Below are 13945 nucleotides of genomic sequence, written 5' to 3'. Positions count from 1 at the left end.
GTGTGTGTGTGTGTATTACATGTATGGATGGAATGTACATGTTAGTAGATTGATTGATAGGTGGATAGGTAAACAGTCAGATAGTGAGGCGTGACAAGTTTTGCGTAAATTTTAGAATATGAGAGAGAGAGAGAGAGAGAGAGAGAGAGAGAGAGAGAGAGAGAGAGACAAGTTTTTACCCAGTTCCAAAAATAAATAAATAAAAAAACAAGAATGCAGAAGGGGGAAGGTAGGCCAGTCAGGTTTTTCTGCCCAGGTAATAATAATAAGGGTGTGTAGGTGTATGAATGAGGGTGTAGGCGTCAGACCAGGGCATGAATGAATGTGTGTGTGTGTGTGTGTGTGTGTGTGTGTGTGTGTGTGTGTGTGTGAATGTCCTATCCTATTCACCTGAGGGATAGATTGATGTGAAGGATAGTGAAGGATGCATAGCTATCTCCCTTACACTACCAACACACACACACACACACACACACACACACACACACACACACACACTTTCTCTCTCTCTCTCTCTCTCTCTCAAGATGCAAATAAGGTGAATTATGCAAGGTTTTAAGAACATCTAATGAAGTTAATGAAACCCTTATTTGGCTGCAGCTCAGGTTTCATTCCCCTATCCTGTTTCTGAGAGAGAGAGAGAGAGAGAGAGAGAGAGAGAGAGAGAGAGAGAGGAAGGTGTCACACTACTGTAGTTCCGGTTACCCTGTTAAATGGAATAATTTCTCTCTCTCTCTCTCTCTCTCTCTCTCTCTCTCTCTCTCTCTCTCTCTCTCTCTCTCCATACACACACACACACACACACACACACACACACACACACACACACACACACACACACACACACACACAGATCATTTTCATAAACATGTACCCACATATACACACCCACACACACACTTTTCACACACTCACCTCACGTACACACATCCAGCACGTACACTCCCTCCCCCACTCTCTCTCTCTCTCTCTCTCTCTCTCTCTCTCTCTGTATATACTATATATAGATAGATAGATAGATAATTCCAGTCTTACCATCACTAAAAACCTGCGAACAGAATTAATATTTTTATGTTGTATTAGTGCCATGCAACTTTGCCATAAAATCTGCACCGTGGCTATAAATTCAGTGATGTGCTCCTTCCCCCTGTTACGATGCACGACACATAGCCAGTGGGTGGGCAGGGTTGGCCGGGCATTCTTCTATACCATGCTTTGCTGTGCAGTTGCAACCCGCCACCGTGTTAGCCTGTTACCACTGAGGCGTGATGGCATCGTAAGGCCATGTTAGGGCTGTGTGATCTGTGTATTTGTGCCTTTCTGCTCTCTAGGGATTATCAGAGTTGCTACCACACTCCCTTAGTAAATTCATCATCATCATCATATTCAGCACCACCACCACTATCACCACCACCACCACGATCATCATAATCGCCATCTCGTCCAGCAGGTGGGGTCAGGTAGGGTACACAGTGCAAGGAAACGAAAAGAATACAGTAGTGGGAGAACTAATCAACAGCATACCAGTGAAATGGGCCACCCACTCATTTATTCACCTTTTCAGACTCTGGAACCCTGACTTCTCATAGACATACCTTAGTAACTTCATAAATACCTATCTCACAACGTCTATCAAAGAATTAACTCGCTAAATCAAGGCTCTTTGAATTCGAATAACCAGCAAGGAGACTGGAAGGTGATTATGTAGATGTGACAGGGTTCATTAGTGAGTGAAAATGGGGGATAATGATGTTGTGAAAGGCTGTTAGGATAAGTGAATGAGACCACGCCCTCTATCTGAAATTCAATGGGGGAAAGAGAGAGAGAGGGAGAGAGAGGGGGGGGAGGGAGAGAGAGAGAGAGAGAGATGTGTTGAGGCAAGGCAATAACAAATAATTATAATCCATCAACACACACTCCACGCCTCAACCATGCGACTTACAAGCCGGTGTATCATTAGCCTTCATACAGACAGCAAGTAACTTATGCCCTGCGTCTTGACATCGCTGTGACACTTGACACCTGACGCAGCTGCTGTCACTGTCACTGTCACTGTCACCCTCTCACTGCCAAGGATGCGAACCCCTACACTTCCCACCTCCTCTCACACACATTTACCACCCCCACTCACACGCAATTACTACCTCCTGTCACACGCAATATTTTGATTTGTATTAATTGACGTAATCACTAAGAGAAGTCAACCTGTAACATATTATACACAGTTATGATTTACAGTATAATACAAGTTGACGAGGGAATGCTTGAAAAAAAAAAGGGGGGGGAGGGAGAGAAAACGGAGAGTACAAGACTGAGGTTGCAAAACTTGTTCCTTCCAAAGAAAAATGAATCAGCGTGCGCGCGCACACACACACACACACACACACACACACACACACACACACACACACACACACACACACACACAGTACAGCGCTTCCACATCCACATGCGTTGCTCTCACTACAAACACCCCTTCCATATTCGTACTTAGGCAGTATGAGGGAAGGTAGTCTCTGGCCATCGCTCTTCCTACGCTGACGAGGAGCATACATGTGGTGATGCTTTGCAGCCTGGGTGAAGCATCTGCGGCATCCACTCAGGAGCCAAACCTCTTCATCCTCATATTTCCCTGCACCTTACCATGGGTAGGGCCCTGGTCCATCCCTGGTGAGGCGCTGTCTGCCACAAGGGGACGCCGGTTCCCTACACTGTACTGTACCTGTAAGACGGCCCCACAGCAGCAGTTGCTTACCTGTGGTCGACGGGTCTGCCCGACCAGACAGACCGGGATTAAGCAACAACAACAACTCATGCTCTGGGGCTGGAGGAGTTACTTAATGTAAAAAGAGAATCTGGTTCCTTATTATCTTACAACCAGATGTTGATACAAAACCACCATTGTGATCCCCCCCCCTCTCTCTCTCTCTCTCTCTCTCAGGAACGTAGGGCTCCGGGGCTAGGTCGATTATACCTCTTTAAGTTGGCTCATGTTTTCATCCTTTTGCTGCTTATGTCACGTAGGCCAGTGGTACAAAACAACAAGACTGTGGCTGTATATCCCTTCCAGAGCACTTCTTCGTGACTAGCATTGTGATCTTGTGTCAGTTTTCTTATAGCTCGGCCTTCAAGATGGAGGGACGGGTATTTTAGGCCAAGTTAGAGAAAAAGGAGTATAGTGTATTGTTGTGATGAGGAGGGGTAGATTGAGATGGTTTGGACATGTGGAGAGGATGGATTATGAACGTTGAGGGCAGGGTTGTGAGAGGCAGACCGAGAAAAACTCCTGGGACGAGGTCATAGCGTGTGACCTTAGGGATAAGGGACTGAATAGGGAGGCTGCCAGAGATTGAGCAGCGTGGAGAGCTGCCATTAGGTAACCAAGGCCGACGTATCCAGACATATGGGAGTCTTTGGTTCGTATTTTAGTCGTGTAAGGAGACTACCTAGCACTTTTTCGTTAGTGATTTATTTTTGGAAGATGGTTGGTTAATATCGTTTTGTACGGTATTTATGCAAAGTGTGACAGTGTTTGAAGGATTTTTGTATCACAATATAGGACAGTAAGGTGTAATAGGCAAAATAAATCGCTCAGGAAAAGGTGTTAGGGAGCTTCCTTAACTTACGAGAATATAGGGCATTATAAATCAGTGCAGCCTACTTACCCCTGTGCCGGCGATGTCCGTAAGTCCTGGCCTATGTCACTTTACACTTATAGTTCACGTAATTCCTGTAAAGTGGTTTGTAGTAGCTATAGTGTGTGGGGGGGGGGAAAAATAAGTGAAATAAGTGCATAGTTTAAATAAGTAAGTATGGCAAGCGAGGTGTAGATGGCAAATACTAAGCTAAGTCACTTAACACTTATAGTTCACATCCTTCCTCCAAGTGTTTTGTAGTAGCTGTACTGAGGGGAAAATAGGTGAAATAAGTCTAAGTAAGTATGGAATTAGAGCAGACTACAAATACTTATAAAACTAATGGCAAATTCTTGTATTTATAAAACTTTTTTTCTGTATCTCAGTGTTATAAAATCAATAGATGTAGATTTTACTGAAAGATAGTGAAGTATATATATTTTTCCTTCATTAACTTCTTTATATGTGTTAATAAGCAATGGTTAGAAGAATTTGTAAATGTTTAAATGTGTAAAATTAATTATAACTCATTAGTATTAATTGTAAGGATAAATTATGACGTTTAAGGTTTTGAAATTAATAGCCACAAAGGCAAATAATAAAGACAATATTTATAAAGGTGTAGTGTAGGTGTTACGTGAATATTTTGATTAATTTGAGTCACTGCAGCCAGAGAATAAGTAAAATATATTAAGTTTGTAGTGAAGGCATCAGGTAAAATGTTCAAATTATCCCAGGTAAAGGTGAGTACAGGTGAGATTTTTTTTTATAAGTGTGTGTGGTGCAGGTGGCCAGTCAGGTGTAATTGTGTGACTAAATAAATATAGGAATAACATAACTATTCTTCCACGCTCTGACACACTATTACAGAGGTGTGTGTAGGGTAATTCAAGTGCGTAGCGATCGTGGGTACGGGTGATGTAGGTGTGTGTAGTGTGGGTGTAGGCAGGGTGTGTGTGTATAGTGATGCTGGCGGGAGTGATGAACGGCGCACCTCCTCTCCCCACCGTGGTCCAGACGACACTGCCACACCTCCTGCCCTTTTCTCAGCAACTTTCGAGTTTCTTCTCTTTTCTTTTTCTGGCTCCTTCCTTTCCTTCCCTTTTTTCTATTTCCTTTCCTTCCTTTATTTCTCTACTTCCTCTCTAAAGCACCGTCCTTTATTCCTCACCATTTGCCTCCATCCTCTCCAAATTCTTCCTCCCTTCTCTCATGACTTCTGAGTTTATTATTCTTGTTTAAATCCCTCCTTCCTTCCCTATATTCCTCCGTCTCTCTACATCCTCCTCGTTCTGTATTTATCTTCCTCGTTATCTCCGAAATCTCCCTCTATAATTTTTCCTCCTCCTCTTCCTTATCTCATGTCTCCCTCCCTCCCTTTTTTCTCTCTCTCTTTTTAGTCCTCCGCTCCCTCTCACTTTTACTTTCACTTCTCACTTGCCCCTTTAACCCTCCAAGTTCAGCTCGTGTGTGTGTGTGTGTGTGTGTGTGTGTGTGTGTGTGCAGGTATATATGTAGGTACCTATGTGTATATCATTATAATCCAGACTTCTTTTCCCGCCTAAGGATAGGGTGAGGTAGGGTTCAGAGAGCAAGAAAAAGCTTGGGACACTCACTCATTCATTCACCATTCAAGCCCCTGGAATCCTGACTTCACATAACACACACACACACACACACACACACACACACACACACACACACAGTGAAGCCGGATTCTATTTAGCCCGAAACGTTAGGAAAAATAAATCATTCTAGTGTCTAACCCCTGTCTCTTCCACCCAACATTTGCACAGCGTAATATGATGATGAAGGGAAGCCTGTCACCACACTGTTAGTTGATTTCCTGTCTTAGCCACCCTCTCCATATTCAGTACTGTTGTCAAATTGGGTCAGAATTGGTTTTGACTTATATTTCCCGCCAAACCCAGTCTAATCAGTGACGTAGCTATAGTGGGCATGTAGATGGGGGGCTCCTCTCCCTTCCCCCAGTCAAATTCTTGGCCCCCCCACTCCCCCTCATTTGAAATTTTGGAGTATTGAATGTGTGGATGGTGTGTAGCATTGTACCCCTCCCAAATAATAATAATAATAATAATAATAATAATACGACCACACCCAAGTCCCCCACCCATAGACCTGGCTACGTTACTGATAAGTGCATAATTATTAGCAGTGACCATTAATCTCTCTCTCTCTCTCTCTCTCTCTCTCTCTCTCTCTCTCTCTCACCCCACATTTCACCGCGTTTTTATATCCTCCTTTCCTCCCTCAGTCCTTTCGCCGTCCTTTTTTCTTCCCTCCCCTCCTTCCTCCCCTTTTCCCTTCCATTTTTCCTTCCCTCCTCTTTCGTCCTCTTCCATTTCCCTCCAAGATAGGCAGATAGATATATAGGTAGCTAGATAGATGGATGGATAGATAGACAAATAAATAGAACTAAGTAGACAGATACTTTATAAAGGAATTAGAGAGAGAGAGAGAGAGAGAGAGAGAGAGAGAGAGGAAAGTACCTATAATGGAGAGATATGGTTTCCGGGAAGGTAGGGGAGAAACTGTCCCCCCCCCTTCTCTCTCTCTCTCTCTCTCTCTCTCTCTCTCTCCACAAAACTACTTGTTGATTTGACTGAGTTGAATATTTTAGACGTTGACTTTGAATCCTTTATGACTATGGTTATCCTGGTCCATACATTAGGGAGAGAGAGAGAGAGGTTAGGAAAAAAAACTATAAATCAATGCCAGGTAGTCATTTGGGCTAAGACTCTCCAGCCAGATGCGATCCATCAAGGTTAGAATGCAAGGGAAGGTTCAATGGGTTAAATATTTGACGTAATGCCACTTGGGCGAATATGTGGGTTGCCAAATCGATTTCACAAATGTCGCTAAACCTGCCTTCAGCAGTTGCTATAATGTCTAAAGAAAAAAAAAATCCAGGAAATCGCTAGAAAAGATGGAAATATGTCAAGAATAGCGTCAAAACTGGATAATAATTCTAGAATAATGTTAAGCCTGCGGCTAAGGAAAAGTGAATATGTAGCAGGAAGAGCCCTGAAATGGCAGATGCCTGTTGCGTACAATATTCATGACTAACCTACATAAGTCTGGCATTATTGCATTAGCTATAGTTACTATTAGTATTTTCTGTATTAATAATTAATAATTTTTCAACATTACTGTTGGTAGTAATTTTCCAATAAAGCTTCATTTTTGGCTGAATTCGGAACGAACATCTGGAGGCTTGTGTTTGGTTTTCGAGTGGGTGTATCAAAAATTATCAAAGAAATACAATATGGAGTGCGATAAGAAGCCAGTCCTTCACATAGAAGTACTAAAAAATATGAGAAGGTAAGGTGTAAGCAACGAATACGTCGAAAAATTGTCCATTGTAATAGAATTCCTAGTCCAGTTTTTCCTTTTCAGTCCAAAAGTTCGCGATGTTTCAAGTGCTTGTGAATTATTCTTTGCTTATACTTGTGTTAAGGTGTCTGCATGCCTTGGTCGTAATAATGAAACACGCAGAAGAAACTTAGCCAACTGTACTTTTAGTTAAGTACTGATAATATAAGTTTACAGTATTCTAGTAGCTGGGTTTGGCTTTCGAGCCCAGCAGGGTTTGATACAATAGTTTTTAAATTGTGTATATTATTAAACTTTATTTAAGTTTGATTTTAGCGGAGGAAAAATAATTTCCTTATCCAGTTGTGATTCTCTATTGAAATTGATAAGAAAATGTAAAATGGAAACATTGGTATGGTATATTAAAACTATTTTGTCATGTTTTCTAGTACAGTCACATGTCTGTGACAAAAATCTGAGAGAACTTCCATTTACAGTTGAAAAGTTCATGACCTGGATTATGTGTCAGTGTAATGTGATCATTCTGTAATGACACGAATTGTACAGAAATAGCCTATGTGTAGGATGGAATAATATTGGTTTCGTGTTTAGGTTAGATCTCATTTTTGCAGTTTCGGACAGTCACACTTCTTGGTTGTTAGGTACTAGGTAAGTTAGATTAGATTGGGTTGGATTAGTTACAAAAGACTGGAGTAGGTCTGTTGCGCTATGTTGAGTAGACTAAGTTTGCCAGGTTGGGTTGGTTGGGTAGGAATAACAGAATAGCCCTGACTGTCCATAACTGCAAATTTACCATAAATGACAAGTACGGCACTTACTGGTAAAGTATTTTGATTTTTTTTTTTGGGTGGGGGGAATTGCATTATATGAGCATGAGTTGTGGTGTCAGATGGGGGACTTTGCACAGTTCAACCTCATTTATGATCTACCGTTATGTGATTGTTTGCTTATATGGTCTTGACATTTTCAGTGCTTTATCAATGTATGACAGCCATTTTCTCTTACACTCATTGCCATCCTCTACAAATATGAGAAGGTAGGGTATAAGCAATGAATAGCTGCCTCGAAAAATTGTCCATTGTACCGGTAATAGAATTCTTAGTCCAGTTTTTCCTTTTCAGTCAAAAAGTTTGCAGTATCTTTACACATGCAGTCTCCAGTTTTGCTTATATGATCACTACCATCCCAATGTTTGATAAGAATTTCCATGGACATAACCTGACAGTATAGCAACATTGACGTATGGTGTGATACAAAGGATATCTCAAGTCTGTAGGGACTAAGTTGTTGTTGTTGTTGCAGTAACCTAGAGCCGCGAAAGTTGTTGGAGGAGGTAAACAAAGTGCTGATGGGGATGAAGAGTGTCAGCACTGAGACAACGCTGAAGGACTTCTCCAAAACACCACTTAAAGATCATGTCACAAGGATACGCATTTGTGAGATTGAGTCCACATTTGATATTAAGGTGAGCACTTTGTGGCTTCTGTCTTTCAGCATTTACATACACAGTTTAAGGGCTTTTTCAGTGGTCATGAGTGTAAGTATTGCCACCTGATGTCTGCTCTCTTGGCTTCTCAGTCCATTGTAGCATGTTTGGCACAGTCATGTTTTATATGGTATCTTATTTGTTTGTGCTGGAGAGAAATGCCCTCACATAGTGGCATTGATATAACCAGGCAGTGGAGCCACCTGATAGTACAGACATTCCTCAGCTCCCCTGCTGTCCTTTCAAAGGAAGAGATAGACTGCAGGAGGGTACAGTAACTTCAGTCTGCAGTCAACTGGGTTGGAGTTCATATGAGCCTGGAGTGACAACAGCAATTACAACATACTTTTATTTGCTGCCAGACCATTTTATTCAGCTTAGAAGAAACCTATCATAGTTAAAGGTTTTACTGTTACCACCTTTCCCAGCACATTGACATGCACATGGTGGAGCCACGATATCACCTGTTCCGACTGGAGACGTGTGGGTCTAGTGTGGAGGAGCTGTGTGAGGGTGATGAGGAGGTTCCGGCAGCCACACACTGGGCACTGCCATCCGCTGAGTTTGATGACATCTGGGAGAACCTCATATACGACACACCCATTAAGGAACAGGTGGGCTGTTTTACCCACTGAGTCTGGGGATGTCATTTTCACTTTATTCATACCATCTGACAGTTTTATTGAGCTCAGGGTAGATCTTTAATGCTGGAGATTGTTAGATACAGCACTAATAAACCCTCTCCATAGCAGAGGCCTTTCTTGAATTGAACGAAACTTTGGTAGCAGCAGTAAAATACTAAAAAGATCACCATCCAAACTTAGGGAGTTGATGTTCAAATGACCATTAAGCATTGTGGTTTAATGTGTATTGTAACTTGAGAAAACAAGCTAACAGATGATTGGTGTACACTGCCCAGTACTCATCACTGGCTGTGCATGATTGATAAAACCATATATCTACTATAATTCTGTTATATGAAATTACAGTATCATTATAAACCAGTGTTTTATTCCAAAATATCAAAGCTTCTTCCATATAACTGGTACTCTAATCTGGCTGAAGCAAGCATATTAGCATTACAGGCACCAGTGCAGTTATGATAGGCAAAGAACAAAAAGAAGCAGGTAAGAAGAAAGACAGAGAAGAAAAAGAAACAGGAAAGAAAGGTGGTTTTAACTTTTTGTATCTTGTTTCTTTTCAGCTGTTAAAGTTTGTTCAGACAACGATGCTATTCTCTGATAAGGGTTTAAACCAGAAAATCATCTCGTGGAACAAAGTAGTCCTGCTTCATGGCCCACCAGGCACAGGTGTGTGAACTAGCAGTTACGCTAGGGATGTTTTCTTGGCGGTCTGATTGGTAGTGAACCCATCTTTTTATTCTGGTAATTATATGTGTATTTAAAGAAATGGCTGACTTGCATCAAAAGCAGAAGTATGGTCATGCTTGGTGTGGCAGGTCTGAATAAAGGCCCATCATTCATGAAGCTGTTGAGAAGGTTTGTTCATCATCATCATCATCATCATCATCATCATCCAAGCATCTTTTTTCCCCACCCAAGGATAGGATGAGGTTCTGCAATATTGCTGGTGAAATAAAATAAGTGTGGGGGGACTGCAGATCCATACTTTCCCCTTTGTTTTACCTATGCCTACAGGGAAAAGGGGTTATAAGGTTACCACCCACCATATTGAATGGTTTCCCATGTCCCAGGAAACCAACACATTAAGTTGAGTAGGAGGAGGATTCCCTCACGTATTAGCCTACATAAACATTAAAAGTTTTCATATTGGATGAGAAAAAGACTTATACATGGTGAAGACTGTCAGATATTTATACTGAGGGAAACGTAAACTAAATTTCATAGCTATAAGATTAATTATCTGAAGTGAGAGTATGCATTTATTTACCATATGTATTTATTTATTTGCATTTTTCATACCCCCTTAATCGTACAGTATCTACATTTATCGCCTTCCAGGCAAAACCTCACTGTGTAAAGCTTTGGCCCAGAAACTCAGCATCCGACTAGACTCACGCTACAAATATGCCCAGCTGGTTGAAATTAACTCACACTCACTCTTCTCTAAGTGGTTCTCAGAGGTAAGGAGAGAGAGAGAGAGAGAGACCTCAAGGTATATTTAGTTGGGAAGGAAGGTCAGAATTGTAATACATATTTGTTTATCAGCTTTTATTTTTGTTGTATAATGCAGAACAGTAATCTAGTAAAGCAATATATGTATATATATCACCCAAATCACTGAGCTGGACAGAGGCTCTCAGTTGTCTGGTTTCCATATTGGTACAATGAAGTAGAGAGCTTGACCTAGGCCTAAGAGTTGATTTCTTTATTTTTGTTTGTATGTTACGTATCATAGAATGGCACAGAAAATATTCACAAAAATCAGGAGGCATACAGAGGATCACCAATTGCATGTTGTGGCATTTCTATCTAACTGTCTGTCTGTCTACTGTATAGCCAGCTGCCTTAATCAAATCGCCCCCACGTTGCCCTGTACCCTGCCATTTTGCTACCCTCCCCCCACCTGACACCCTACTCTCATTTACTTACTCTTTCTCTAGTATTTCTCAGTGTACCATATATGTATTTGTTATATGTTGCAGAGTGGGAAACTAGTACAGAAAATGTTCTCCAAAATCACTGAACTTGCTGAGGACCGACACTCTCTGGTTGTGGTGCTGATAGATGAGGTGGAGAGTCTCACCCTGGCCAGAGAATCAGCAGTGTCCGGCTCAGACCCCAGTGATGCTGTCAGGGTCGTCAACACCGTACTCACGCAACTGGACCAAATCAACAAGTGTGTTATGAGTGGTTTCTCTCTGTGTCTGAATAACTTTTTTTCTTTTTCTTTTTTCTTTTTTTTTTTCAGTTTTGTTCATGTACCAATAAGTTTCCTTTGTTGGTTCTGTTTATTTGCATTTTTTTTTTTTTCCCTCCAGCATCTCTGTTTATGTGTTTTAATCTGCTCATGTAGCACATTTTTTCTAAACTGACAGGCATCTCTAACCCCTTACAGTTTAGTTGATGGCCAGATGTAGGTAGACTGGAGGGTTAAATAAACTACCAAACAAAGTTGCTCAGTTCTGCCTTATAACAGTTTTCTTTTCAGATTCCATAAAACCATCTATGACATAGTATTCAAGGTGTGGTAGTTGCCTGGTTCTGTCAGGTGAAGACATATTAACTGCTGTGTGGTATTTTTGTATTTTGGTGTTTTTTTCATGTCAGTCATGATTGGAAAGCATGTTTTTGAATGAGGAATGATTGCTTGTAAATTTAATCTTCCCATTCAGTAAGTAATAATAACAATAATAATAATCTACATTTTTTTTGCTCAGAAGTGCTAGTTCTTCCAAGGTACTTCATGAGTACTGTAAATATGCTAGCACCTTTTTAATTGCAAACGCTATGACATTGTTCTTGTACAGTGCAAACTTAATTTTCAGGTACCGTAATGTGCTAGTACTTACCACATCAAACATATCCGGGACAGTTGATCTTGCCTTTGTGGACCGTGCTGACATCAAACAGTATATCGGCAACCCATCTCGGGCTGCTGTCTATCAGATCTACCACTCATGTATTAATGAGCTAAAGAGGGTAAGTGTATGGACATTTTGTAGGAATGAATGTGGTGACTTTATTTTAGTTATAGACTTACGGAGTATATCACCTTTTCTTTTCATTATCATCAGTACCATTTCCATCTGTCTGTTCCAAGATGCCTTGATCCCATAAGAGGTGGCCACAAATAAATCACCTCCATCATCTTTCTGCTACCACCAACTTTGGTTTAAACTAGCCAGCCAATTCCACATTACTCTTTTGGAGTGTAGGGTCTTTAGGCTAGACTACTGATGTCCAGAACATTAAGATTGTAGAAATTAACCTATGCTCCTGGGCCCTGGTAGCATTAAACTTGATAGAAATAGATCTGAAATTTTGCATACTGCAGCAGCTGCTGCTGCTGATGATGATGATGAAAATTCTGCCACCTCCTTGATTTGAACCTTTGCATGGAAAGGAGAGTATCCCATTTCTTTGTCACTTGACAACGATTTCTGCCAATTCCAGACTGGCATCATTGTAGACAATGAGACGATCTTCACAGTGCGGGAACTGGAGACCACCAACATGATTCTTAACGATGCAACAAAGTCGTCACTTCTGCTCTGGAAAATTGCAGGGTAAGCACATTCACTTCTCATATATTCTGTTCATTTTAAGTAGGTGAAACTTGCCATCTCCATCCTGGCGGCTGAGTAGATTAGCAGGAAGAACAGAGAAAGGACTGTACAGAACCAATTCATATCTCATTCTTACTGCAAAAACTAATCAGTGTTATGAAAGGGAATTGATCATTAATATCACTGTGACTCCCACCCCTGAATCCCGGGAGGGGTGGCCAGTCTACATCCTGTGATGGCATTGTATAATAGAAAAACTTCCAGTCACCTTTACTACTTGAATACTGAGTTGTGGGTGTGAAAATTTAAAAAAGCCTTAGCTGTGTAGCAGGAATGAGTCTCCTTGGTTACTTGTCAGATCAAGACTCCATTCTGACTGTACTGGGTTATTAAATGAGCTGAAAGGGATTTTGTGATCCTTGTCAGATTATATGCATTCTAATTATATTCATTTTCAGGGACAGTGTTGGGTTCAGTGGACGCACCCTAAGGAAAATTCCATTCCTGGCCCACGCCTTGTTCTCCAGCACCCCAGTCCTGACCCTTCACAACTACCTCTCCTACCTGCAGGCTGCCGTAGAGAAGCAGAAACAAGACCGTGCAGATATAGGGATTGACAAGAAACACTGACACAGGCTGGACTTAGTGGGAGAAAATTTTAGAGGTAGATTGTGTGAGGCAGTTTGAATTTGGAGGTAAAATGTATGAGGTGCGTAGAGAAATGTGTGGAAGTTAGTTTTAGAGGTAGATTATATGTGGTGCCTAGGAAAATATGCGGCATTCGGAGGTAGTTTTAGGGGTAGATTATCTGAGATGCCATGACTATTTTAATATGTAGTAGTTGTAGTTCGGAGGCAAATTGTGTCAGGTGCCTAGAGACATAAGCAGCAGTTGGAGGTATTTTTAGAGGTAGATTATCCAGAATGCCTTGACTGGTTTGTGGCTGTTGATAGATGCTTGACATTTCCCGATTTTGGAGGAATGGAAGCAGGCATGAAACATTGATGGAAGCTGGATTGAGATGGAGGGAATTTTAGAGGTAGATTGTGTGAGGTGCCTTCAAGTTATTCAGGTAACATAATGATAAGTGATATGGATGGATGGATAAATTGATGTGCAAAGGTATAATGCTCAGTAGATAGCAAATGGTGTGCTGATAGAAGTACACAAATTGTTCAAGTTTTCTGATGGTAACTTATGATGAACTGGGAAAAGTAGAATATTGAGTTACAAATAAATGGCTGATTGATAGAAATTTAT

The 13945-nt window shown here is 41.2% G+C and overlaps 2 protein-coding genes across 2 annotated transcripts in view; one reads left to right on the top strand and one right to left on the bottom strand.

Annotated features, from left to right (window-relative positions):
- The window catches only part of LOC145408355 (calcium-activated chloride channel regulator 1-like), a 49676-nt gene extending 45923 nt beyond the window's left edge, over positions 1-3753 (bottom strand). The window contains exon 1 of the mRNA XM_080279080.1: positions 3666-3753. The gene's annotated coding sequence lies outside the window, so the exon portion shown is untranslated. The remainder of the gene's footprint in view (positions 1-3665) is intronic.
- Positions 3754-6902: 3149 nt separating this feature from the next.
- Positions 6903-13379, top strand: pch2 (pachytene checkpoint 2 protein). Its single transcript, XM_080279091.1, has 9 exons — positions 6903-6977; positions 8292-8454; positions 8904-9089; positions 9680-9785; positions 10458-10579; positions 11102-11295; positions 11945-12098; positions 12573-12685; positions 13144-13379. Exons 1-9 carry the CDS (start codon positions 6922-6924, stop codon positions 13313-13315), a joined length of 1266 nt encoding a protein of 421 aa, XP_080135217.1. The 5' UTR covers positions 6903-6921; the 3' UTR covers positions 13316-13379.
- Positions 13380-13945: the final 566 nt, after the last annotated feature.

Source organism: Coenobita brevimanus, chromosome 77, assembly GCF_032717465.1.
Source record: "Coenobita brevimanus isolate Jiangsu-jjx chromosome 77, ASM3271746v2, whole genome shotgun sequence".
Lineage (NCBI taxonomy): Eukaryota > Metazoa > Arthropoda > Malacostraca > Decapoda > Coenobitidae > Coenobita > Coenobita brevimanus.
Note: the sequence above shows the minus strand (reverse complement) of the source record. Positions and strands in the feature narration are given on the sequence as shown.